We start from the raw sequence: 26597 nt of genomic DNA on the forward strand, positions 1-26597 counted from the left end.
AATATGGGATAGGGTTGTCAGATTTTGACTGTATATCAAAATAAAGCTATTTAAAAGGTGAGAAAACAGCTTATTCTGAGTTTTTTCCTGTCAGATCAAGATAACATGGCACACGTCTCGTAAGGCATTGGAGGAGTGGAAAGTCCAATAGCAGGAGTCAGGTCCAGATCATCTTTTGATGTTCCTGAAGGTGGCTGGAAGGTAAATCTCTGGAGGAGGTTGGTAAAGAAAAGGAAGAGCTCCATTTTGGCAAGGGTCAAACCAACACACACTCTCTGACCTGTAAGAAAGCATAGATGGTAAAAAGGTGGGCGTGGGGATTTGGGCTTCTTAAACTACTTTACATGGCTTTCCAGTCACCTCAAAGGAATAATTATAATCTTAAAGAAATAATGTATCTTCCTAACTATCCTGTTGCACTGAAACTCTTTCCAGGACAGTTTTTCACACATACAGAGTGATTTTACCTGCAGAGAAAGGCATGAATGCATCCTTCTTCACAAATTTCCCTTCAGAGTCAAGAAAATGCTCCGGGTAGAATTCATGGGGTTTCTCCCACTGAGATTCATCATGGAGCACAGAGGTCAGCAATGGAATGATGTGCATACCCTAAACATTGAAATTTCATAAAGAATAGTATTTTCCATTTATCACATTGTTGTAGAAAATATTATAATGAAATTTTATACCATTGTTTTAAAGATAAATCAATTGACAACATCAGTATAGTTTGAAATAAAAATAACATCCTGAATAAGAGATTCATTTTAATAACAATAATTAAAGTAATTTGTTCCATCTCGCTAAGTCTTTTGTAACATCATTCCATAGTTTAACACATTTTCTAAAACAACATATAGTTCCTATTGATCAGCGTGACCCCTTGATCCATGATGGTGAATGTACAGCACGTGTGCTAAAAGTGGCATGCGGAGCCATTTCTCCTGGCACACTGAGCCATCACTCGTTGCTCTTCCAGGTTCTGGTGCATGGTTAGCTGGTTTTCATGCACATGCCAGAAACTGAAAGAGCAACTGCCCATTGCACACATGTGCTCCAGGAAGATTATCTTTCTGTTTCCAGAGTTCACATGCGTAAAGGCCAACTGGTCTGATTTAGGTTGCTTCTTCAGGGAGCAGAGCAAGGTAAGTCAGGCTTCTTTTGTGTCCCCAGGGGGTCCGGAGAACTGGTGGACCAGCAGCCAGAAAGGTTGGGGTAGGAGTGGTGGGCTGTGTGCACAGATGATCCCATGCCCTGAGCTGCTCCCTGCTGGCCACTGTTCCCTGGGCCCCGCCACCTTGAGTGGAGCCTCTTGGCTCGCTTCTGGTCCCCAGGGCTGTGGCAATAGTCCTGTCCCTGTGGCCATTATTTCCCTCCCTCCCTACCAGAGGCCTTTTTCCTTTCCAGACCAGCTCCAAACAAGTGGTGCACAAACTTTAACAGCTCTTGCACTGCTCCTTGCGCTGTTTGCTTGGCACTGGTCTGGAAAGAAAAAAAATGCAGCTGAATTAGGCATATAGTTCAATGGGGACGTTACCGTAGGGAGACCCATTTAGAGGGACCTGGGTGGGCTGAGTCCTGCCTATTCACCCCCCTGGGATTGCCAGCTTGCAGCAGGGATTGTTGATGAGAATTCTCCAGTTACAGCATGCAGGTAGAGGATAAGCAGGAAGTGTTTTTCATTCTACCCAGCTCATTTGCTACTTGAAAATATGGGTGCTTGGGATATGTAGTTCAATGATATATAGGGGGACCCATTTGGAGGGACCTGGGTGGGGTGAGTCCTGCTTATTCACTTCCCTGGGACTGCCAGCTTGCAGCCAAGGTTCTGGAGGATAATCCTTCAGTTGCAGCATGCAGGTAGAAGAGAAGTGGGAAGTGCTCTATGTACCTGGTCTGGAAAGAAAAAAACTGCAGCTGAATTAGGCAGGATTTGCCCTATCCAGGTACCTCCAAGTAGGTCTCCCTATTTGTTCAGCCTCTCTGCTGAACTATGTCACCCAAGCACCCTCTTTTTCCTGCAGCAAATGAGTTGGGAGGGGGAAAATGAAAAGTGCTTCCTGCTTCTCCTATAACTTCATGGTGGAAATGGAGGATTGTCCTACAGAATCCTCGCTGGAAGCTGGAGGCCCCAGGGGGCTGATTTAGATGGGACTCGCCCCACCCAGGTCCCTCCAAATGGTTCTCCCTACCGTAGCTTCCCCATTGAACTACATGCAGCAGGATGGCCTCAGCTAGCGGTGTCTTGTTGGTATTGAGGGGGTGCAAAACCAGTAACAGAATGCAAGTAGAGGAGAAGTGAAAAGCACTTTTCACTCTCATTTGCTGCAGGAAAAAGCAGATGCTCAGAAGAGCAAGCTCCGTTTGGGTGGGGGATCACTGTTGGGTAGCATAGTTTGGAGAGGCACCTTCTGCCCAATTGAACCTCCTGGAACTGCCAGCTTGTAGCCATGATTCTGGAGGAGAATCATTACAGTGTGCAGGTAGAGGAGAAGCAGGTAGTGCCTTTTGTGCCCCCACTATGGGAAAAAGAGGGCACTCACAGGGCAGGCTCTGCTTCAGTGGGCGATCAGTTTAAGAGTGCATAGTTCAGCCCAGAGGCTACCACAGGGAGACCTATTTGGAGGCACCTGGGTGGGGTGAGTCCTGCCTAATTCAGCTGCGATTTTTTCTTTCCAAACAAGTGATCCTGGCAGCAGCACAAGAGTTGTTAAAGTTTGTACACCAGTTGCTTGGAGCTGGTCTGGAAAGGAAAGAAGCCTCTAGAGGGGAGGGAGGAAAATGATGGCCACAGAGACACGACTATGGCCACAGCCCTGGGGACCCACATGGCTGGTTTGGAGCTGGTCTGAAAAGGTAAAAAGTGCAGAGCTGCTTGTTTTGGTGGCAGACAAGCAGAAGGAGTGGCCTCCCACTTGCATTTGGGATTCTGGAGGAGAAACCCCCGCTCCTCACCAGTCACTGAGAACAAGCAATGCTGCCATAGTAGCTGAGTCTGCACCGGAGCATCCGGTGGCAGGGTAAGAGATGTGCTGGCCTGAAGGAAACTTGCCAGGCCCATAAATGGGTGATGTGTGTCTGCGTGTATGTGTGTGTGTGTGTGATGCACTTTTGTGGGTGTGGGTGTCATGCACACATGTGACAGGGGAGCTTGGGAATTGCGCATGCATTTGGAGGTGGGGAGTGTGTGGGCATTGCATTATGAGTGTGGGCACGTATGCATGCATCCGCCCATGTTCATATGCCTGCAATTTATGTTTTTGCTATAAACAGCCATTTACTTTCGATTTGTGCCCAAAAAGTGCTACAGTAAATACTAGGTTCACTTAATGGCCACAGCATTCACTTTATGACCTTAGAGTTTGCTTAATGAGTGCCACAAAAAAGCTCATAAAATTGAGCATGGTCACATGGTGATGCACTTTAATTTTAATGGTTAAAATTTAATTTAATGATTAAAATTATGGACTCAATTATGGCCATAAATTTTTTATACAGTACAAAGAATGATTGGAACATTAAAAATGGAATTATTTCACAGCAATCACCTTGGGAATGAAGAAGCCTTTGAAAATGATATCTTTGGTGGTTGCATGGGGCAAACTGGCTGGAAGAATATCAGCAAACCTTTGAATTTCATGAATTACTGCATTGGTATAAGGCATTTTGACTCGGTCTTCTGTCCTTGGCTGACGAACCCCAATCTCTTTTGCAATTTCTTCTTGGACTTTCCCTGGGAGAATAGAATCACATCAAGATGATTCCAATTTTGCATTAAATGGGAGTACTGAATATGCAAAGGTTCCAAAGTTCATTTATAGTACAGATTTGTGATCTATGCTTGTAATTTTTCTTTCAATACTTTCTCCCCATAATTATGCTATGATTATGCCCATGGAGAAAAATATTGATTAATCACTGATTATATTTTAAGATATAGAAATTATTAAATGATTAGTGAGATATAAGATATTTGTTTGTTTATTTGTTGGATTTATATGCCACCTCTCTCCAAGGGGCGGCTTACAACATATAAAAATAACAAATACAATAGCAAATCCAATTAAATTAAAACTATACAAAAAATCTAAAATCCCCAGTTATGTTAAAAATCAGTCATACCCTTTCAAACAACAGCCATACAAACATTTTGTCGGCCAGAGGGCTGAGATCTAATCACCCCAAGCCTGGCAGCATAAATGAGTCTTAAGACTCTTGTGAAAGGCGAGGAGGGTGGGGGCAGTGCAAATCTCTGGGGGGGGGAGCTGATTCCAGAGGGCTGGGGCCGCCACAGAGAAGGGTCCTCCCCCAAGCCCCTCCAAGTGACATTGTCTAGTTGATGGGACTTGGAGAAGGCCAAGTCTGTGCGACCTAAATGGTCACTGGGATTCATGCAGCAGAAGGTGGTCCTGCAAGTAATCCGGCACAATGCCATGTAGGAATTCATAGGTCATTAACAACACATTGATTTGTGTCCAGAAACCAATCAGCAACCAATGCAGTCCACAGAGTGTTGGAGAAAGATGGCCATGTCTAAGAAGGCCCATGACCGCTTGTGTGGCTGCATTTTGCACAATTTGAAGTTTCTGAACACTCTTCAAAGGTATTCCCATGTAGAGAACATTGCAGTAGTCGAATCTCGAGGTGATAAGGGCATGAACGATGGTAAGTAGAGACTTCCAGTCCAAATAGGGATGCAACTAGTGCATCAGACAAACCTGGGCAAATGCCCCCCTTGCCACAGATGAAAGATGATGTTCCAAGATCAGCTGTGGATCGAGAAGGACACCCAAGTCGTGGACCCTCTCTGAGGGGGTCCAAAGTCCTCCCACAGAGTAATGGATGGACAGATGGAAGTGTCCTTGGCAGAACCCACAGCCAGTCCGCCTTGTTAGTGTTGAGTCTGAGCCTGTTAACACCCATTCAGACCCTAACAGTCTCCAGACACTGGCACATTACTTCCACTGATTCACTGAGTGGACACGGGGTGAAGATGTATAGCTGAGTATCATCAGTATACTGATGGTAACTCATCCCATGCCCTTGCATGATTTCACCCAGTAGTTTCATGTAGATATTAAACAGCAGGGGGGAGAGGACTGATCCCTGAGGAAACCCCCAAGGTAGGAACTTAGGAGTCAACACCTGACCCCCTGCTAACACTGACTGCAACCAACTGGAGAGATAGGAGGAGGACCACCATAAAACTCTGCCTCCCTCTCCCAACCCCTCCAGCAGGTGCAGAAGGATACCATGGTTGATGGTATTAAAAGCCGCTGAGAGGTCAAGGAGCACCAGGATAGAGGGTAAACTTCTATCTTGGGCCCACCAGATACCATCCATCAGCATGACCCAATCAGTTTTTGTGTTGTAGCCAGGCCTGAATCCTGACTGTTGAGGGCCCAGATAATTGGCTTCATCCAAGAACCGTTGGAGCTGGAGTGACACCACCTTCTGAACAACCTTCCTCATGAAGGCTGACACACAGCTGGAAGAAAGGTACATGAGCAACAAGCCCACCTGAACCCCAAGATCCAACTTCACAAAGAAGGACTCACAAACTGCAATCTCAGGAGCAGTGTATGCTGAAGGTCTTCTTGGCTGTAATAGCCACTCCCCCCTTCCCTAGGGTCATGGCTGATGCTACAGTTGAAACCTAGCTGGGCAGATTTCAGAGAGAGGAACTCCTCCCTCTGGGCCCAGCCAAGTCTCAGTCACACATGCCAGGTTGGCCTCCTCATCCAGGAGTAAATCCTAGATGTGGGGAGCTTTACTTACAACCGTCCTAGCATTGAGTAGCAACAGACTGAGCCCAGTGTCTGGGATTTGCTTGTCACCAGTATCCTGGGCTGAGCTCATGGGGCCGGAACAAGGGATCGCTTTCAAGCAGTGAGCTCTTGTTCCCCGACAGCGGTCTACCACATGTCTCCCACCATATCTGCCTCACCCAGCAAAACCAAGATATTCATTTAATGGAGGATTGTGCTTGAAATGTATAATTCTTCAGAAAACTCTCTTCAGTCTTAGCTCATATTCAGTAGTAATGAGAGGTGATGGGTGCATAACAACACATTTTAGAAATCTCTGAACCCTTCATGTAGTGAGTGATCCTATAATCACTCCCACAATACATTAATTCTTTCAAATATAAATAGATGAGGCAACTCTACTTCTGGTTCCGGTGTGAGCAGCGCCAGGATAGAGGTAGAGATGCTTCTCTGCTGAACTACATTTTAACATCGAAAAATACATCAAAAAGTTTAATTCAGGTCAGAATTGTGGTACCCCCCTGACTAGCTGAAGCTTCCTCACTTTTAAAGACCTCGATACAGTTGCTTCTTGTGACTTTTTTGGTGTTCTGAGATGGTGACACAGAAAATCCAGATCAGTTAGAATGTGAAAGATGGCAGTTGCACTCGAGATTTAGCCCAAATGCTGGAGGTGAATGAGACCAAGGCGACCAAGCATTGGGGAACCGAATGTCCCTTGTAGCATCAGTGGGTGAGAGCCGCTGGTGCTGGGGTGACAGGGAACAGAGACCAGAGAGCTAAAGCTGCCAAACAGAGCTGGGGATACTGGCTGATGGGAGCGGCCGACACTGGAGGGACTGTTGGGCATAGTGATCAGCACCGAGTCAAGCAAGTAAAGAAAAGAAAGCAGAGGCTGGAGTAGGCTGGAGTTGCCAGATAGAACTGGTGAGAGCAGCCAATGCCGAGAACATTATGAGGCAAGAGGCAGCACTGAAAGAAAGATATTAAGCTACCAAGACGCTGGGTCACTTGGACATTTGAGAAACGTGAGGTGAACTGATTATACTAGACAGAGGCCCCCAGCATGAAACTAGGCTTGGAGCTCATGGGAGAGGCTGACAGCAGAGGAGATGCGAGAGAAGGGCTGAACTGCCCTCATCACCTCGAGGTTCGACTACTGTAATGCCCTCTACATGGGGCTACCTTTGAAAAGTGTTCAGAAACTCCAGATCGTGCAGAATGCAGCTGCGAGAGCAGTCATGGGCTTACCTAGGTATGCCCATGTTTCATCAACACTCTGCAGTCTGCATTGGTTGCCGATCAATTTCCGGTCACAATTCAAAGTGTTGGTTATGACCTTTAAAGCCCTTCATGGCATTGGACCAGAATATCTCTGGGACCGCTTTCTGCCGCACGAATCCCAGCGACCGATTAGGTCCCACAGAGTGGGCCTTCTCCGGGTCCCGTCAACTAAACAATGTCGGTTGGTGGGCCCCAGGGGAAGAGCCTTTTCTGTGGCGGCCCCGGCCCTCTGGAACCAACCCCCCCCTGAGATTAGAACAGCCCCTACTCTCCTTGCCTTTCGTAAGCTCGTTAAAACCCACCTTTGTTGTCAGGCATGGGGGAACTGAGACATCTCCCCCGGGCATATACAATTTATGAATGGTATGTTTGTATGTATGTTTGTTTAGTAAATGGGGTTTTTAAATATTTTAAACTACAATTTAGATTTGTTATGAATTGTTTTATTCTGTTGTGAGCCGCCCCGAGTCTGCGGAGAGGGGCAGCATACAAATCTAAATAATAAATAAATAAATAATAATAAATAAATTAAACTAGGAGTTTGATGAAACTGTGTATGCTGGCCGTGGGGGTGACCAGCATTAAGAACAATGCCTTATTATACCCCCTTCCATTTCTAGCACATGGAGAGCTTAGGAAGACCACCTTTAAGACAGTGTCTCTTTCAATGGGTGGTAGGAAAGGGGGGTTATGGATGTCAACACTCCCTATTATACCTACTATTATTTTCATTATAAAAGCTAGAGACATTAAATTCATTATAACAGCTAGAGACATTGAACTAAGAGGATTTAGAAAATAACTCTCATAGGCTTCCCATTTTAGAACTCACCTGTGTGAGAACTGCCCCCCTCCAGAAGAGCACAGGATGAATTTATGTACTGGAGTTATGGAAGACTTATTGAAGAGGGGACAATTTATATCCCCAATGTAAGATCTTGTGGCTTGGATGACCTGGGGGTTATATCTGTTTTAGGTCCTGGCCCAAATTAATGAATTAATTAATTGTTTATTCATTTATATAGGGTGACTCACTCCCTCCTTAATCAGGGGAAAGTTGACGAACCCTTGCAGGTAGTGCTGAGGACTTTAACAAGTTTTTTTCAGATAAAATCGCTCAGACCCGGACAAACCTTGACCCTAATTGGAATGCAGTGTTGGCTGACAACGAGTCAGTCAAAATGACAGGGGCCCATCCTAGTCCATCTTTATGGGAGGAATTTGACCTGGTAACATCTGATGAAGTGGACAAGGCAATGGGAAATGTGAGTTCTGCCACCTACTTATTGGACCCGTTTCCCTCCTGGCTGGTTTCAGCCAGCATGGAGGTGACACAGCACTGGGTCCAGGAGATTACCAAAACCCTACATAGCATGAGACCAGATTACCTATGGGACTGTCTCCTGCTGCATGAATCCCAGGACTGCATGAAGTCCTCACCTAACAACCATTTCAATTCAGATAACAATGGCAGTTAGTGTCACAGAGTTGGCCTTCTACAGGTGCTGTCAACTATACAATGTTGCTTGGCAGGACCTAGGGGAAGAGCCTTCTCTTTTGGGGCTCTGGCCCTCTGGAATCAGCTCCCCCTGGGGATTCGTTCTGCCCCAACTCTCTTCGCCTTTTGTAAGAATGTATAGACTCACCTATGCCGCCAAGCTTGAGGCCATTAGATTCTGCCCCCTGGCCGATGAATGTATAGTGTGTTTGTTGATTGAATGGATATGTGTGTATTTTAATTGGTTCTTTAGTTTTTAGATGTAACTTCTAATTTTAATTAGTTGTATTTTGATGTACATCATCTTTTATATGTTGTAAGCTGCCCTGAGTTCTCAGAGTGGGGCAGCATATAAATCCAAATAATAAATAAATAAATAAACTCATTCTTGCTTCTTATTCTCCCACCCCTTGTTATTTGGCAGGTAATTATATACTTTTATTGGAAAGCAATCAAATAAAAACTGCTTACTCTGAACTTCTGGATACTTCATCATTAGGAGTAAGGTCCAGTACAAAGTGTTTGAAGTTGCATCCATGCCAGCCATAAATAGGTTATCCACAAGACATATAAGGTTTTCCTTATGGAAATAGCTATCTGTTGACTTCATATTCTCCTGAAGAATATAAAGAAAAGATATCAAGTACTGTACATTCAATATATTTCTATAATCTACATCAGAACAATTGCTCTAGCACTTATTATAGTGTTCAGTGGCTGTGATTACATGCTTGCCTTTTGCAATCCTCCTTGCTGTTGTTTCCATAAAAATAGTGGGGAGCCAGCAGGAATTTTCTGGGATATGTCTCTCCACTTGCCCCTCTGTGCAACACCACACTCTTTTCCAAGCCTTGACTCCCCTTCCTTTGCCCCCTTGTGCACCTTAAAATCCTATGCACACCTTCAGTCTCTCTCCATCTGGAAGCAATCATTCCAAGTCATTTTGTGCTATGCTGCTCCAGTCATTTACATACCCTACACAGGGTTGGGTAGCAAGTGGAATGGCATGGAATGCCATTCAACCGGCGGAAATGGACCAACATGCACAGATCAATCACTGCTGGGCATGCAGATGTGTGCACGTGCCTTTCACGCGAGATTCAGCTTTTGTGCATGTGCGGAAGCTGAATCTTGCCACCCCAGCCAGCAGCAAGAGTGCTCCCCGTGGGCCCAAAAAGCACGGTGCTCGCGCCACTCACACTGTGGCTGCCGTGGGGCAGCTCTAGCAGGCGGGGCATTGGCTGCATCTCCTGGCCGAGCAGCTCAGAGACATGGCGGATGTAACACATGGCTAGGTGGTGTACCTGCTGCCCTGCCTGCTCTAGCTGCCCTGCTCCCACTCTGGCTGTGGGGGGGCAGCTTGAGCAGGCAGGGGGCAGACATGTCTCCTGGCTGACCCAATGCAAGAAGCAGCTCAAGCCAGTCAGGCCCACCCTGGAGGATTTTTTCCTGCTGGCGGTTCCTGGCTGGGCCACGGTTCTGTGCCTGCACAGGAAATTGAAGGATGTGCATGCACACATGCACTTGCTTGCTCCCCTAGGATAGTTCCAGTAGGGTCGCGAATGGCTGCACTTTACTGCCCCTACATGTCATCCCACAGCCAGCAGCAGCTATTTGCCAACCTGCTGACTGCTTGGAATGGCAACCACCTGGGGTGGCGACCTCCTGGCTTTGGTTATGGGAAGCCAAAGGAGGTTGTGAGAAAGTCCTCACCTAACAACCATTTCAATTCAGATAACAATGGCAGTTGGAAATTCAGGGATTCCCATCACTAAGCAATTCATTTGTGTTTCGCAACCATTGCTCAGTAACAGAGATTCCAGGCTGAATTGTTGTCATAATTCAAAAATTATCTGTACTGACTTGCAGGTAATAGTAATTTATTAATAGTAATAAATTATTATTATTATTATTATTATTATTATTATTATTATTATTATTATTATTAAGACTTGGGGCGGCATACAAATTTACATACAAATTTTAGATCCTATATGCAGCAAAATTAACCTTTGGTTATGTTTGTGGCGTGCTGGCTAAAATGTGTCCAAAGTGATGGGTTTTGTGTTCAATGTTTAGCAGGGAGCCCTAACATTCATATCCTGCTACAAATAATCATGTCAAGGTCTTGATTGACCAAAAAACTGATGGACACTAGGGTTAATGTATGCATCTGTTTATGGCCAGGACTAAAGAAGACTGTAATTTCTGATAGTGAGGAATATATGGTAAAGACCATGAATTACTGAATGAAATGAAATAAAGAAAAATAATTTTTTTCCTCCTTTGAAATTTAAGAGAAAATGAGAAAGGAATTTGATCTAAACGAAGACAGCTTGACCTTGTAGATTGGCATTTATCAATGTATGCATGGGGATTAATTGAATTTATATTATTGTTCTGTTTTTGTATATGCTGTGAGCCACCCCGAATCCTCCGAGAGGGGCGGCATACAAATCCAATTAAATAAATAAACAGATAAACAGATAAACAGATAAACAGATAAACAGATAAACAGATAAACAGATAAACAGATAAACAGATAAACAGATAAACAGATAAACAGATAAACAGATAAACAGATAAACAGATAAACAGATAAACAGATAAACAGATAAACAGATAAATAAATAGATAAATAGATAAATAGATAAACAGACAAACAAACAATTAAATAATTAAAATTAGGATTAATTACCACAGAAAGAGCAGAAATGTAATGTCAGGATACATGAACTCAAGACATTTTTTTGCTGTTGCTGTGTAGAGAACTGCATATGCCGAGTGACTGCCACACATTATGTCCCAGTGAATGGTCAAAATGGAAGGACCAAGAATGAGTTTGGAGACATTTTTTGATTAACTTCCCCCACCAGTCTCTGCCAGTTCTTCTCAATACATGCCAGGTCTATGCTTTCTTTCATAGAGTGGTTTTTAAAAAAACTAACATCAAGAAGAAAGACTTCAGGTTTCAGAGCTTACATTTCCATGGATTTCCTTAGACTGCAATTTCTAAAAAAAAAGGGAAAATGGCTTTTCTCTTCTTCTGCTCTAGTCAGTTTCTAGACTAATAGGACAAGCATTCATCAAATATCCCAACACATATTTATTTATTTATTTATTTATTTATTAGATTTGTATGCCGCCCCTCTCCGAAGACTGGGGGCGGCTAGCAACAATATAAAATGACAATGTAAACAAATCTAATATTAAAAATAATCTTAAAAACCCCAATTTAAAGAACCACTCATACATACAAGCATACCATGTATAAATTTTAAAAGCCTAGGGGAAAGGGAAATTTCCCCCATGCCTGACGACATAGGTGGGTTTTAAGGAGCTTGCGAAAGGCAAGGAGGGTGGGGGCAATTCTGATATCTGGGGGGAGCTGGTTCCAGAGGGTTGGGGCCACCACAGAGAAGGCTCTTCTCCTGGGTCCTACCAAATGACATTGCTTAGTCGACGGGACCCGGAGAAGGCCAACTCTATGGAACCTAATCGGTCGCTGGGATTCGTGCAGCAGAAGGCGGTCCCGGAGATATTCTGGTCCGATGCCATGAAGGGCTTTATAGGTCATAACCAACACTTTGAATTGTGACCGGAAATTGATCGGCAACCAATGCAGACTGCGGAGTGTTAATGTAACGTATGATTGCTCTCGCAGCTGCATTCTGCACGATCTGAAGTTTCAAAGCACTTTTCAAAGGTAGCCCCATGTAGAGAGCATTGCAGTAGTCGAACCTCGAGGTGATGAGGGCATGAGTGACTGTGAGCAGTGTGTCCCGGTCCAGATAGGGCCGCAACTGGTGCACCAGGCGAACCTGGGCAAATGCCCCCCTCGCCACAGCTGAAAGATGTTTCTCTAATGTGAGCTGTGGATCAAGGAGGATGCCCAAGTTGTGGACCCTCTCTGAGGGGGTTAATAATCCCCCCCGGGGTTATGGACAGACAGATGGAATTGTCCTTGGGAGGCAGAACCCACAGCCACTCCGTCTTATCCGGGTTGAGTTTGAGTCTGTCGTATCATAATAATTGATATCCCAATGTTTATAAATAAAGATAAAAGGATTGCTCCAAAAGGGTTCACCTAACCATCTCGCCACTAGAAGTATCCCTCCATGAGAGACAATAGAAGTGGTACTACAGATAATTTTTGACTTATGACCACTTGGACATTGAGAAAAGTGGTTGTTAAGCAAGACTCCTATATTACTTCCTCACTGGACTGCTACAAAAAAACCTGTTGATTTTCACAGAGAAAAATTCTAGTTAGAGTTATACAAGCATTGTAGTAGCTTTAATAGATAAACAAAGAATAAATATATCACATGAACAGTGAATTTGTTGGCCATCATTGATGCTCCTAGAAGAGTTGCTGAGGGCCACCTGTCAGGAATTCAGGAAGATGTGGAGTTGCCAAATAATGGGAAATCTTATACCCTGGAGGTGCTTATGGCTCCTCTTGAATGTTGTCTCATAAGGTTTTAAATAAGGTCTCTGTTTTAATCAGCCTTGTTGGTGGAGGTTATTAAATTATTATTTTTTTTCAAGTTTATATCCCCACAGAACCTGACAATGAGATCACACAAATTTCAGAATATATTCACCTATTCACTCCTTGCTTTTACTCCGGTAAATTGTTTTCCTGGACATTTCTAAAGCAAGGGTTTCTCCCAGCTGCATGTATTCTGGAACCAGCCAGAATATTTTTAAAACGTGAAAGAAAAAAACATCAATTACAATTCTTTGCGTACTTAAAAGGCTTTATTACCCTTTTCTGCCGAACAAGAAATGAATCAATTAAAGTCCTCTCGGTATTTTCATCAAACTCTTTGAGATTTTCAAGGAATGTGGTATATATGAATTCATGGGACTCTTTTCGGTTATTCATTATTTTTCTCTGAGCATCCAAAAGGAATCCCAACTTGGGAAACACATTGTATACCTGAAATGGTATGGAATAAAAAGAGAAGTAGCATATTAAGGGTGCTGAATGCTGGAAGCTCTTGCTTAGAATTGTATAGAGATGCATTCCAAATTGAAAGATTAATGGAGCTGCAAGTATCTGAAAATAAATGGGTTAAGTTTGAAAAAGAGATTAATAGGATAAGGAATAGAGAGTTAATATTTTCAAGCTGGAATAAAAGTGATCTGGATAAATTAATAGGCCCTCTGAAAGGCACCTTAGAAATTTGGAAAAAGTGGCAGGGAAAGTTAGGATTAAATAAATCAAAGCTGTCAACGTTGTATGTTATAAATAGAGACAATGAAACAAACCTAAACAAGATAATAGGTGAACTAAAGGGCAGGGGGATAAATAGGATAGAACAGCTATAGGAGAATGATGGAAGAGTTAGTAGAAATAGAACAGAATGGTGGTTGCAAATAAATGCAATATAAACATACTGTACTTGAATGAAGGAGAAAATAAAGAAGCACTACTAAGGGAAGAGACAGAATTAGAGAAAATTTAAGAGAAATAATGACAGTACAAAGGGACAGGCAGGTAATATATACAGGATGTTAACACAGGCAGATGGGGCTGTGATCCAGGGATTAACCAGATGTTGGCAAAGTGAATTGCAAAGAGACAAAGCATATAGTAGAAAATATAAGGAAAATTAAGAATACAAGTGCTTAAAGTGGTTAAAGGCCTCAGTTATTATAACAAGGGTTATAGAAATAAGGAGAAATATTTTACATAAGTGGTAATATACACCAGCACAACTTGCATATACTTATCGGAATGTTAAGGGTGTCTGTTGACATGGATGTTAGGAGAGAGGGGTGTTCATGCATATGTTTGGGGAGTGTTTGGTAGTGTAGAAATTCTGGAAAGAGATACAAGACGAAATTAATAGGAGTTAACCTGTCTGGGAGGAGTTTGACCTGGTGACACCTGATGAAGTGGACAAGGCCATTGGAGCTGTGAGTTCTGCCACCTGTTTGCTGGATCTGTGTCCCTCTTGGCTGGTTTCGGCCAGCAGGGAGGTGACATGGAGCTGGGTCCAGGAGATTGCCAATGCTTCTTTGAGAAGGGGGTCCTTTCCGGGTCCCTTCAAGGAGGCACTTGTGCACCCCCTTCCTCAAGAGGCCTTCCCTGGACCCAGCTGTTCTTAACAACTATCATCTAGTCTCCAACCTTCCCTTTATGGGGATGATAGTTGAGTAGGTGGTGGGGCTCCAACTCCAGCAGTCCTTGGAAGAAACTGATTATCTAGGCCCTCAATAGGCAGGATTCAGGCCCGGCTACAGCGCGGAAACTGCTTTGGTCATGCTGATGGATGATCTCTGGAAGGCCTGGGACCGGGGCTTGTCCTCTGTCCTTTTGCTTCTTGACCTCTCAGCAGCTTTCAATACCATCAACCATGGTATTCTTCTGCGCCGGCTGGAGGGGTTGGGAGTGGAAGGCACTGTTCTGCAGTGGTTCTCCTCCTACCTCTCCAGTCGGTCGCAGTCAGTGTTTTAATGGGGGTGTCAGAGGTCGACCTCTAGGTTACTCCCTTGTGGGGTGCCTCAGGGGTCAGTCCTCTCACGCCTGCTATTCAATATCTACATGAAACCGCTGGGTGAGATAATCCAAGGGCATGGGGTGAGGTATCATCAGTACGCTGATGATACCCAGCTGTACATCTCCAGCCCATTTATTTATTTACTTACTTACTTACTTACTTACTTACTTACTTACTTACTTACTTACTTACTTATTTACTTATTTATTTATTAGATTTGTATGCCACCCCTTTCCGTAGACTCGGGGCGTCTCACAACACAATAAAAACAGTTTATAACAAATCTAATAATTTACAATTTAAAATATTAAAAAACTCCATTATTGAACACACAAGCATACCATACATAAATTGTATAGGCCCGGGGGAGATATCTCAGTTCCCCCATGCCTGATGACAAAGGTGGGTTTTAAGGAGTTTGCAAAAGGCGAGGAGGGTAGGGGCAGTTCTAATCTCTGGGGGGAGCTGGTTCCAGAGAGTCGGGGCTGCCACAGAGAAGGCTCTTCCCCTGGGGCCCGCCAACCGACATTGTTTAGTTGTCTAGTCAGCAAAGCAGTGGAAGTGATGTGCCGGTGCCTGGAGGCAGTTGGGGTCTTTATGGATGTCAACAGGCTCAAGCTCAACCCTGACAAGACGGAGTTGCTGTGAGTTTTGCCTCCCAAGGACAATTCTATCTGTCCGTCTATCACTCTGGCGGGGGGGAATTATTGACCCCCGCAGAGAGGGTCTGCAACTTGGGCATCCTCCTCGATCCACAGCTAACATTAGAGCACCATCTTTCAGCTGTGGCAAGGAGAGCGTTTGTTCAGGTTTGCCTGGTGCACCAGTTGCGGCCCTATTTGGATCGGGAGTCACTGCTCACAGTCACTCATGCCCTCATCACCTTGAGGTTCAACTACTGTGACGCTCTCTACATGGGGCTACCTTTGAAGAGTGTTCGGAAACTTTAGATCATGGAGAATGCGGCTGCGAGAGCAATCATGGGCCTTTCTCGTTATGCCCATGTCTCATCAACACTCCATGGCCTGCACTGGCTGCCGATCAATTTCCGGTCACAATTCAAAGTGTTTTTTATGACCTCTAAAGCCCTACATGGCAATGGACCAGAATACCTCTGAGACCCCCTTCTGCCGCACGAAAACCATCGGCTGATTAGGTCCCACAGAGTTGGCCTCCTCCAGGTCCTGTTGACAAAACAATGTCATCTGGCGCGATCCAGGGGAATAGCCTTCTCTGTGGTGGCCCTGGCCCTCTGGAACCAACTCCCCATAGAGATTAGGACTGCCCTCCTCGCTTTTCGTAAGTTATTAAAAGTTCATCTTTGCCGCCAGGCATGGGGAAATTAGCACACACCCCAATTATCAAGGTTGGTGTATGGTTTGATTGGATTGTGTGATTATTTTATTATGAGGGTTTTAAACTGTATTTTTAAAAATTGGATTTGTACACTGTTTTTTGTTGTGAGCTGCCCTGAGTCTTCAGAGAGGGGTGGCATACAAATCTAATAAATAATAATAATAATAATAATAATAATAATAATTATTATTATTATTATTATTATTATTATTAACATAAAATGTGTGATTACAAAGGAGATGTCAGTATTAGTAGAAAGAAGTCATATGGGTGAATTTAGAGAAATTTGGAGAAGCAGCTATAGAAAGTGCCCAAGTGGTAATAGTTTAAGGTTGGAAGGATGCAGCAAATGGACAATACAAGTTTGGTACCAGAACATGGGGGAACACATTCAGTTTGAAATTATGGATACAAAGATGAATATGATTAATGAAAATAAAGTGAAAAAACTAATGGGAAGGTGGGACAGGGTTAGAAGTTTTATGGTTAGTAGATTTTGAGATCAAGTTATAAAGAATCACTCTATAATTTGTAAATATGGTAATGTTCTTGGTTTAAAATAATATTAAAAAGTATACCCTCATTTTGGTGGAGGGATCAGAATGAACGATGTTGGGTGGTCGGAGCACAAATAACTGTGCGCTGTCTTTTATGTAGTGCATATCTGTTGTTGTTGTTATTATTAAAAAATAATTAAAATTATTTTTTTTAAAGAGTGGTGAATACTGCGGAGAGGGGCGGCATACAAATATAAATAAATAAATAAATAAATAAATAAATAAATAAATAAATAAATAAATAAACAAACAAACAAACAAACAAACAAACAAACAAACAAATAAATAAATAAATAAATAAATAAATAAATATTTTCTGGTATACCTCTCAAAGCATTTTTATCCAAATAGGTTTGTTTCATAGTCTCCAATCTCCATCATTATCAGCAACTATGAAATATGTGGGTACTAAATATATGATAAATCAAGTTTACTGATTAATTAAGATCCAAATCTCACAAATCAAATCTTAATAAATTGTAGGGATGACGTATTTCTTCATATGAAAGATTACATTACCAACATAGTAGGAGTTCCTAGAAGATGAAAAGTTTCTTCAATTATTTCCAGTAGTCTCAGAAGTGTAGCATCTTCATATTCAAATCTCTTGCCAAGTAAAAAAGAAACTATGATATTGGCAGTTGCAGCTTTTAGAATTGTTGCTGGGTCAAATGGCTTTCCTGGCCATGAGCAATAAATGTGAAAGAATAAATAAATAAATCAATAAATAAATAAATAAATTGTGAAAGAATCCCAGATTTAAATATATTCTTTATCACTTTACGATTAGGGATAACATTACTTATACATTTATCATGGAAGCTAGTTTGTACTCTGGATAGAAGATAGGAAGAGAACACAGGTTTATGAGCTAAAAATTACTGACAATAAGACAAAGAATTATTCTGTAACCTATTAAAACCAGAAGTAGTTACACGTCAATGTAGTACTAGAGACATGCATTATTTGGAGTGAGAAACAGTTACATTTCTGGTGACAGGTAAAATGGAGCAGCAGCATTCTAGGCCCTGTGATCAGTATGGAAATGGAAGAACAGACCATGTTTCTGGCAGCACAAAGAATAAAATGAGCAACACAAAAGCTTTTAAGAAATGAACCCAAGGCTTCAGAGCACAGTCTCCTTCTCTATAGTGAAGGACAGAGTCCCAGCTTTTCCCAATAGAGTGGGAGCTCACTTTTATCTACAATTTGTTTCTGATGTTATTTAAAATGATTGCATTCCTTGCAAAATTTGAAACTGTTACAATAAGATGTTTTAAGGACCTAGTTCCCCATCCATCATTGCAGAAGTGAGTTAACAGTGTCATGTAATCTGGAATAAGAGTACTGGACCATAAAGAAAAGCTGAAATTGTCAACAGAACTAACAGACATTAGACTTATAAAAGATGTAAAGGCAGTTAACTTCGTTATATTTCTCAGAAAATTTTGCATCCACCGTTTGTTACTCTTTCCTAATGCAGTTTTCACTACCTAATTCCTAAAGCAGATGATGATCACGATCAATGTATTTTCAAACATCATGTGGAAATATTGCTGACTCCAGAAAGGTTTTGGCAAGTTTAATGCATCCTGATCATTTAACATTTATTCATTGCATGCAATGAATTGTTGATGAGAAAAAAATGTAGTATTAAGGTGGAAGCTACCATAATAATTTAATTAAATACGGAGAAAGATGTTGATAACTTTTATTAGCCATATTCATTCTTAATTTTTTAAAAAATTGCTGTGCTGACATGTGGGATCAAAATAGGAGTTTATATATTGTGGATAGTTGCAAATTATGTCCCTGAGCCATGATTTTAAGAGGAAATTGTGCAATAATCACAATGTGATCTTGCAATGATAGGGAGAGTGTTAAAGGATAGGAATGCTTGGGTGGGATTGAAAGAGATGCTATAGGAAAGTGGGCCACTTGGAGAGCCAATAATTGTGATGAATGGTGTTGGTTTAGAGATTAGGTTTTTAACATATTCTGCTTAACTGGATAACATGAATATCACTGACTCAAAGTTCCTGACACTTTTTCATATACAAAAACAGTGTTCATATTGGAAACAATTTATCCTTCTGTAAAGTTCTATAGCTAATTTAATATAACAATTCCTCATAAATAACAATTATTGGCATATTTTTCTGAAAAGATTCTTCTAGATCTATATATAGATTGTCTTGAAACAGCAGTGGATTGCTACTGCTATCCTACTAACCGCTAGTAGCTGTGGTGGAAGGCTCCGCCCACCCACCTTGGATGCTTCTGCGTGCTTGCAAATGCATGCATGAAACAGTAGCAATGGGATTTAGAATGTTTTGAAAGATAATTGATAAATCTCTAGGATGGAATACCAACTCACCTTCAAAAGTCTCATATGTTTTTATCAAGACACTGCACTCTTCACTAATTTTGTCTTCAACAATCCTCTTGCCCATTCCATAATCCCGTAATGCAGATATTGAAAACTGCCGCATCTGTCTCCAGTTCTCACCATGAGCAAAAATAATACCTGGAGAGGTAATAAGAGGTCAAATTAGACATAAGACTTCAAGTTGAAGATCAGTTTGATTCAGGAAAATTCCACCATTATATGGCATATGTCTGAAGAGTATAAAAATTGAATGGGATGGAAAGGATTAATTTACTTCTAGAATAACAAATGCAATATTCATATGGTTACTTAATTAAGCTGTTCTGTTCGGGTCGTTCCCTGCATATCTGAAACTTGAAATTTTATGACTTCGCGTCATTTGAGGGGTTCTTTCTATCAGTATTTTTTTTTGGGGGGGGGTGTATTAGTTTTTGATAGGCAAAAAAAGACAGTTGTATTGTTCCTGGGTCAATTTGACCCGGACTGAAATAGGTTTATTTTAGATACTTAAATTTGGTTTTTTTAAAAACATTTTTCACTGGGATACTAATTTGAACATTTCTGAACACAATGAAAGGAAAATTGAAATGAAAAAAAAAAATATTTATTTTTTTTTGCTCAAAAAAGCCACCACATTTTTTGCAATTTTGTTCATTTTTATCTAGATTAGGCTGCCAGTTCCAACTTTTTTGAAAACATTTTGCATTGGATTATTAGTTTGAACATCTCTGATCATAAGAAAAATAGAAATTAAATGAAAAAAATGATACTTATTTGTTTATTTTGTTCAGAAATAGGCCCTCCCCCCAGCTATGTGCAATCATTTTCACTTTATATTTTTTTAGGCTCCAAATCCCAAATATTTTTAATACCTTTGGCATTGATATACTAAATTGAACATTCCTGATCACAACCAAATGAAAATTGAACTGAAAAAATTGATGCTTATTTGTTTATTTTGCTGAGAAACGCCTCCCCCCAGCTGTGTGCAATTTTTTCAATTTATATATATTTTAGGCCCCAAATTCAAAATATTATTAAAAATATTGGCATTGGATTATTAGTTTGAACATCCCTGATCATAAGAAAAATATAAATGAACTAAAAAAAATTATGCTTACTTGTTTATTTTGCTCAGAAAAAGGGCCTCCTCCCAGTTTGAACATTATATTTTTTAGGCTCCAAATCTCAATTATTTTTAATATCTTTGGCATTGATATACTAAATTGAACCTTCCTGATCATAAAAAATATATAAATGAACTGAAAGAAATTGATTCTTATTTGTTTATTTTGCCCAGAAAATACCCATCCTCCCAACCTGGCTGTGTGCAATTATTTTCACTTTATATATAGATTAGGCTGAAAATATTTGGAATATCCTTTGCAAAGTAAGTACATGATACCCAGACAACTAATTTTATGAAAGAAATCCATTTTACTAAAAACAAGGATGTAATTTTGAATTTACAGCATAATCTATATATAAAGTGAAAAAATTGCACACAGCCTATTGGGGGGGGGGGGCTTTTCTGAGCAAAATAAACAAATAAGCATCAATTTTTTCAGTTCATTTTTTTATGACCAGGAATGTTCATTTTAGTATATCAATGCCAAAGTTATTAAAAATATTTGGAATTAGGAACTTTAAAAAAATATAAAGTGAAATAGCCAGGGTGGTGGTGGTGGCCTTTTATGAGCAAAATAAACAAATAAGCATAATTTTTTTTCAGTTCATTTTTCATTTCATTATGTTTAGAAATGTTCAAACTAGTAATCCAATGCCAAAAGTTTTCAAAAAAGTTGGAACTGGCAGCCTAATCTAGATAAAAATGAACAAAATTGCACAAAAACGGGGGGTGGCTTTTATGAGCAAAATAAAAAAACAAGCATTAATTTTTCATTTCAACTCTCCTTTCATTGTACTCAGAAATGTTCAAATTAGTATCCCAGTGAAAAACATTTTCAAAAAAGCCAAATTTAAGTAGCTAAAATAAACCTTTTTTAGTCTGGGTCAAATTGACCCAGGAACAGTACAAGTGTGACAGGTTCACAAACAGAACAGCAGGGTGTGACGTTTAAAGTTTAAGCTGCCTATGAGTAAGGATTGCAATTCAGCATATAAAAATACCCCTGATGTCTCTTGTAAGGAGAAATATTAGGAAACAATCCAAATTGAAGTCTGAGAGAATAGCCCCTGCCTTCCTTCCTTAGACAGTGGACCAGCTAATTCCAACATTTACTACTGACTTGGCTGTGCAAATTCTCAGGTACCATAATTTTGGGCAAATGAAGAACTTTGAATGCACAATACTGGGGTTTCTTGCACCCCAAATTTGCAAACCAGTAAAACAAACATGTTCAAGGATTTGATTCTTACTGTTAGTACAACTAATGACTACAATTAATTCATCTGTAAGGATATAGAGTTATCCTGTAGTAAAATGGGTGGCCATTAAATTTAATAAATAAAAATAATTGCTATATCTTTTGCTCTCTGGATGCCTCTGTTGGCACTGGGTTTAAGTCAAATCATTCTACATGTTATTCTTGTTTATCAACTGTAAATAGTTCTGGTGAAAAGGTTGTTATGTGACATGTTTGTTAAATAAACCATGACACACAGGGAGTGAAAGAGGAAAGGGGAGATAGAGCTGCAAATATCTAACACTACTGGTTGCTGCCATCTCCTTTAGACAAAGTTCTCTTGGGCAGCAACACCAGCATTACTCTTAGTTTGGTGCAAGAAGTTTGGGTGTAAGTGCATGTATTGGTTTACAAATGTTCTTTTTAAATACTGCTTACTTTTAAATACTGCTTACCATTCATTACCATCATATTTCCATTGTATTTCTGAGTGAGTTGTACATGATATTGATTAGAGTTTTGCAAGGAGTGTCAACTGCAATCCAAAATAAACAACTTACCAACCCCCTTTGTATAGTCGTTATAAATGGGGATGATGGGCCTATCTGAAAATGTCTCTGCCTGGTTCACCAAAGCCTCTTTCACCATCTCATAGCCAGTCAGCACCACCATTTCCTGGCATCCCATTTGAAGACGGAAAACAGGACCATATTCTTTTGACAACTAGAATTCAGCCGATGAAAAATGAGAGGCAGTTATATGATCAACAATTAGTCTCAGATAAAGAAAATTTTGTTAGAAATCATATATCCAAGGCTGAAGTATTTCTTCCTATCTTTGTGGTATAAACTAAGAATTTAATGGAATCTAGTGCAAAAACCCATGCAGTTATTTTTAAATAACTGATAGGTTGGGTTTTTTTTTTTACAAATATTTCATACACTTTTGTAAAAACTTCAAAGTTTTAAAGCAGGCTGCAAGTTCTTGACGGGACAGGGGAAGGGGACACATTTCCAATCCTTTAATCCTTTGTACCTTGTCATATTTAAGCTGGAATTAAAATCCTATGAGTAAGGTTCAAAATTATGTTTTTCACTCAACTGTTTTGGAAAAATTAGCTGGAACATGAAATAGAGTTTTTGAACAATGATCAATAACAAAGAACAATAAGAATATATCTTATTAAAATATGTTAACCTATGGATTATTATATTAATGCAGATATCAATACAGTGGTCCTTCGATTTTCGTGGGTTCGAACTTTGTTAAACGGCTATACCACGGTTTTTCAAAAATATTAATTAAAAATACTTTGCTGTTTTTTTCCCTATACCAAACTTTCGTCCGCCTTTAATAAATATATTTTTTAATAAACTTTAATAAATAAACATGTTGAGTAATAATCTAAATGGTTGCTAAAGGAATGGGAAATTGCAGTTTAGGGGTTTAAAGTGTTAAGGGAAGGCTTGTGATACTGTTCATAACCAAAAATAGTGTATTTACTTCTGCATCTCTACTTCGCGGAAATTCAACTTTCGCGGGCGGTCTCGGAACGCATCCCCCGTGAAAATCAAGGGAACACTGTATAAGATTTTTACATTTTCCTTCCTCTACATAGTCATAGACAATTTTAACCACCCATTCAAGTTTCAGAAAAACAATTAGAAAAATATACATCTTATTGACCAATATTTTTGCTTGTGAGCCGCTCCAAGTCTTCGGAGGATAATAATAATAATAATAATAATAATAATAATAATAATAATAATAATAACAACAACAACAACAACAACAACAAATGCAAAAACCAAGTTAAAGTCATATTTATCCTTTTCCATATACTCCTTAGAACCAACAGGAAGCATATAAATCTCACTCCAGTTAACGGGATAACCTGATAAATTGCTAAACATTTATAGTAGCATCAACACAAATTTGGCAAAGAACATTCATAGTTCTTAATGATTAGTTATTACCTTTAGCATTGTCTTATAAGGCCTCTTCCAATCCATTATGTGCAGATTTCCTAAAATGGGTATGGTCCTTGGTCCAGGTGGAAGGTTTTGGGAACTGTTACTCTGGAAACAACCCATTTTGAAAAGTAATAAAACTGTAAAAATAAATAAAAGTAACAATAAAACAAGTCCAGTCCAAGCCATTTCCTTTCAGAAGGAGTTTTTAGTAAAAATTAAAATGAAATCTGCAAACTGAAATGATACAAACATGCATTTCAAACTATTGCACTAAGCAGAAACTTATCTAGTTTTTGTACTGAATCATCAGACTGCCCCTTATGCTAAATCCCTTTGAAACTTGCTCTATATGTGATTGTTTGCCATTCATTGTGATACTTGCATGGGTGGTGCCTATCCTTAAATGGAAATATTGCAAAACAAATTTAAATCCTTTCCAATCCTTGGAACATCTTTTAAAGAATAATATTGAATTATGAAATCCTCTTGCTTATTAACAAGATTTCAGATAAGGAATCCATGAAGTGGAATCTTTTAGTCTATTAATGTGCTAGATCTCAAGAGCAACATTGATATACCTTCTTGAGTAATTATTCAGCTGATATTTCCCCATCACTGTGCAATCAACTAAGAAGGAAGCGAGTACTTCTCCCCTGTCTTCTGCTTTATCTGTTACTTTTGCCAGTTTCCTGAGATGCAATTCCTCTTAGCTTGTACCACTCTGATTTAAAGGGATTTTCTAAGGTGTTCTGCTACTCAAGGAAAACCCAGTATTTGAATTAGTGGCTTATTGGCTGTTTGCATAGGAATGGCCACCAAATAGTGGAGGGGCATTTTGAAGCATCATAAATGGCCCCTTTAGAGAATTCTCCAAGCATGTAAACAGAAGCAATATAACTCCCTGTATCCACCTTACCTGCTTTCGAACTGCTAAGTTGGCAGAATCTGGGCAAGTAACAGGAGTTCACCCCATTATGCAACACTAAGAATTTGAATGGCTTAGCCACTGAGCCACCCCACCCCTATATACTTGTATTATATAACAATTAATTATTTTGTGTGAGGTTTCAGTTTTATCTAAGTGTTTTGGCAATGTAAACGGATATATTGGGATTTGAATTATTTAGAAATCCAACTTTTCACATCTGATGTGATGCAGGAAGCCCTGACGATAGCAGTCAATTAACGAAAGCATCAAGGTAATATACACTTATCCACAATTTAATCTGTCCCAATATATTTGAACCAAATGTGATAATGTTTTAAGTAAAAGAAGCTATGGGCTAAATTAGTACACCAGTGAAATGCAGTGGTACCTCTACCTAACGCCTCTACTTAGGAACTTTTCTAGATAAGAACCAGGTGTTCAAGATTTTTTGCCTCTTCTTAAGAACCATTTTCTACTTAAGAACCGGAGCCTAGAAAAATTTCCCAGGAAATTTGAGAGTGGCATGAAGGAAAGGCCAGTTTCCTGCCATTCCCCCTTTAATCCTGGCCATCTTGGGCTTTTCTGGGCTACCAGAGGAGCCTTTCGGTGGTGCTTAAGGAGGCTTTGGCAGGCCAGAGAAAAGAAAAGCATTTTCCTTTCTCTGGGCACTTGGAGAGGGAATAAATCTCTGCCAGTGCCCAGAGAGAATGGAGCATTTTCCTTTCTTGGGGCGCTTGGAGAGGGAATAAACCATTTCGCTGTGGTAACTCCCTCATGCTGCCTCCCATACCCCCAGTGTGAGATTGCCTCCTGGAGCATCTTGGTGCAGAAAGGCAAAAGGGGGCACTTTGCTCTGGCTGGATCAACTCGGCTTCAGCCAAACCGAGGAGTCACCACAGTGAAAGAAAGGCACTGGCTACAAAGCAAGTGAGTGTGATGAGAGGGCAGCTCTGCAGCATGGGAGGGAAGAGGAAGCAGGTAGCAGCAGCAGCCATCGCCGCCTTTTGGTCAAAGGAGCGGTAGGTTCCCCCCTCTTGCCCACCTGGGTTTCTCTCTCTGGTGCAGTGTATAGGTGTAGTATTCCTTGTGCAGGTCAAAGGTCATATGGATGGGCATGAAGCAGATATGGTGGGAGCCACAGAGCTAGCCGTTCCAGGGGAATGAGAGACCGCTGCTTAATAGCGATCCCAAGTCCCAGCTCCGTGAGCTCAACCCAGGGTACTGGTGACGAGTGTAATCCTGGCCCTGGGCTCAGGCTGCTGTTACTCAATGCCAGGTTGGTGGTAAATAAAGCTCTCCTCATCCGGGATTTGATCCTGGAGGAGGGGGCCGACCTGGCATGTGTGACTGAAACCTGGCTGGGCCCAGAGGGAGGAGTTCCTCTCTCTGAAATCATCAGCCTCGACCCCAGAGAAGGGGGGGGGAGGAGTGGCTATTATAGCCAGGGAGAGACTTTGCCTGCGTGGACTCATTGCTCTAGAGATTGTGGGATGTGAGTCCCTCCTGGTGAAGTTGAACTTAGGGGTTCAGGTGGGCTTGTTGCTCATGTACCTGCCTCCCAGCTGGGTGTCAATAACCCACCTGTGCTGCTCAAGGATGTAGCCGGGCTGACGGTGGGGTTCCCAGACTTATTGTCTTGGGGGACTTTAGCCTACCATCGCTAAGTGAAACCTCTGGGCTAGTGCAGGAGTTCATGGCCACCATGACAGCGATGGACCTGACTCAAGTAGTACAGAGTCCTACTCACAATGGGGGGCACACACTCGACATGGTATTCCTCTCTGAGCAATTGAGCAATGGTCTGAGACTAAGGGGCCATTTTCTACTGTGGTTTGACTTCCTGGCTGCAATCATTCTCCACAGGGAGGCAGAACCAACTAGGTGGTTCCGCCCCAGACGCCTGATGGACCCAGAGGGCTTTCAGAGGGCGTTTGGGGTTATTCCAGATGCACTTGTCCACAGTTCG

The 26597-nt window shown here is 41.1% G+C and overlaps 1 protein-coding gene across 1 annotated transcript; it reads right to left on the reverse strand.

Moving 5' to 3' along the window:
- Positions 1 to 24312, reverse strand: LOC139156619 (cytochrome P450 2K6-like). The gene is made up of 10 exons (XM_070732473.1): positions 24282 to 24312; positions 23707 to 23840; positions 22291 to 22453; positions 19353 to 19502; positions 17495 to 17655; positions 13322 to 13495; positions 9022 to 9163; positions 3549 to 3733; positions 468 to 609; positions 1 to 280 (listed from the first exon to the last, which is right to left on the reverse strand). The coding sequence occupies exons 2-10, from the start codon at positions 23821 to 23823 to the stop codon at positions 96 to 98; spliced, it is 1419 nt and encodes a 472-aa protein (XP_070588574.1). The 5' UTR covers positions 23824 to 23840; positions 24282 to 24312; the 3' UTR covers positions 1 to 95.
- Between the last annotated feature and the right edge of the window lie 2285 nt (positions 24313 to 26597).

This window comes from Erythrolamprus reginae, chromosome 1 (assembly GCF_031021105.1).
Source record: "Erythrolamprus reginae isolate rEryReg1 chromosome 1, rEryReg1.hap1, whole genome shotgun sequence".
NCBI lineage: Eukaryota > Metazoa > Chordata > Lepidosauria > Squamata > Dipsadidae > Erythrolamprus > Erythrolamprus reginae.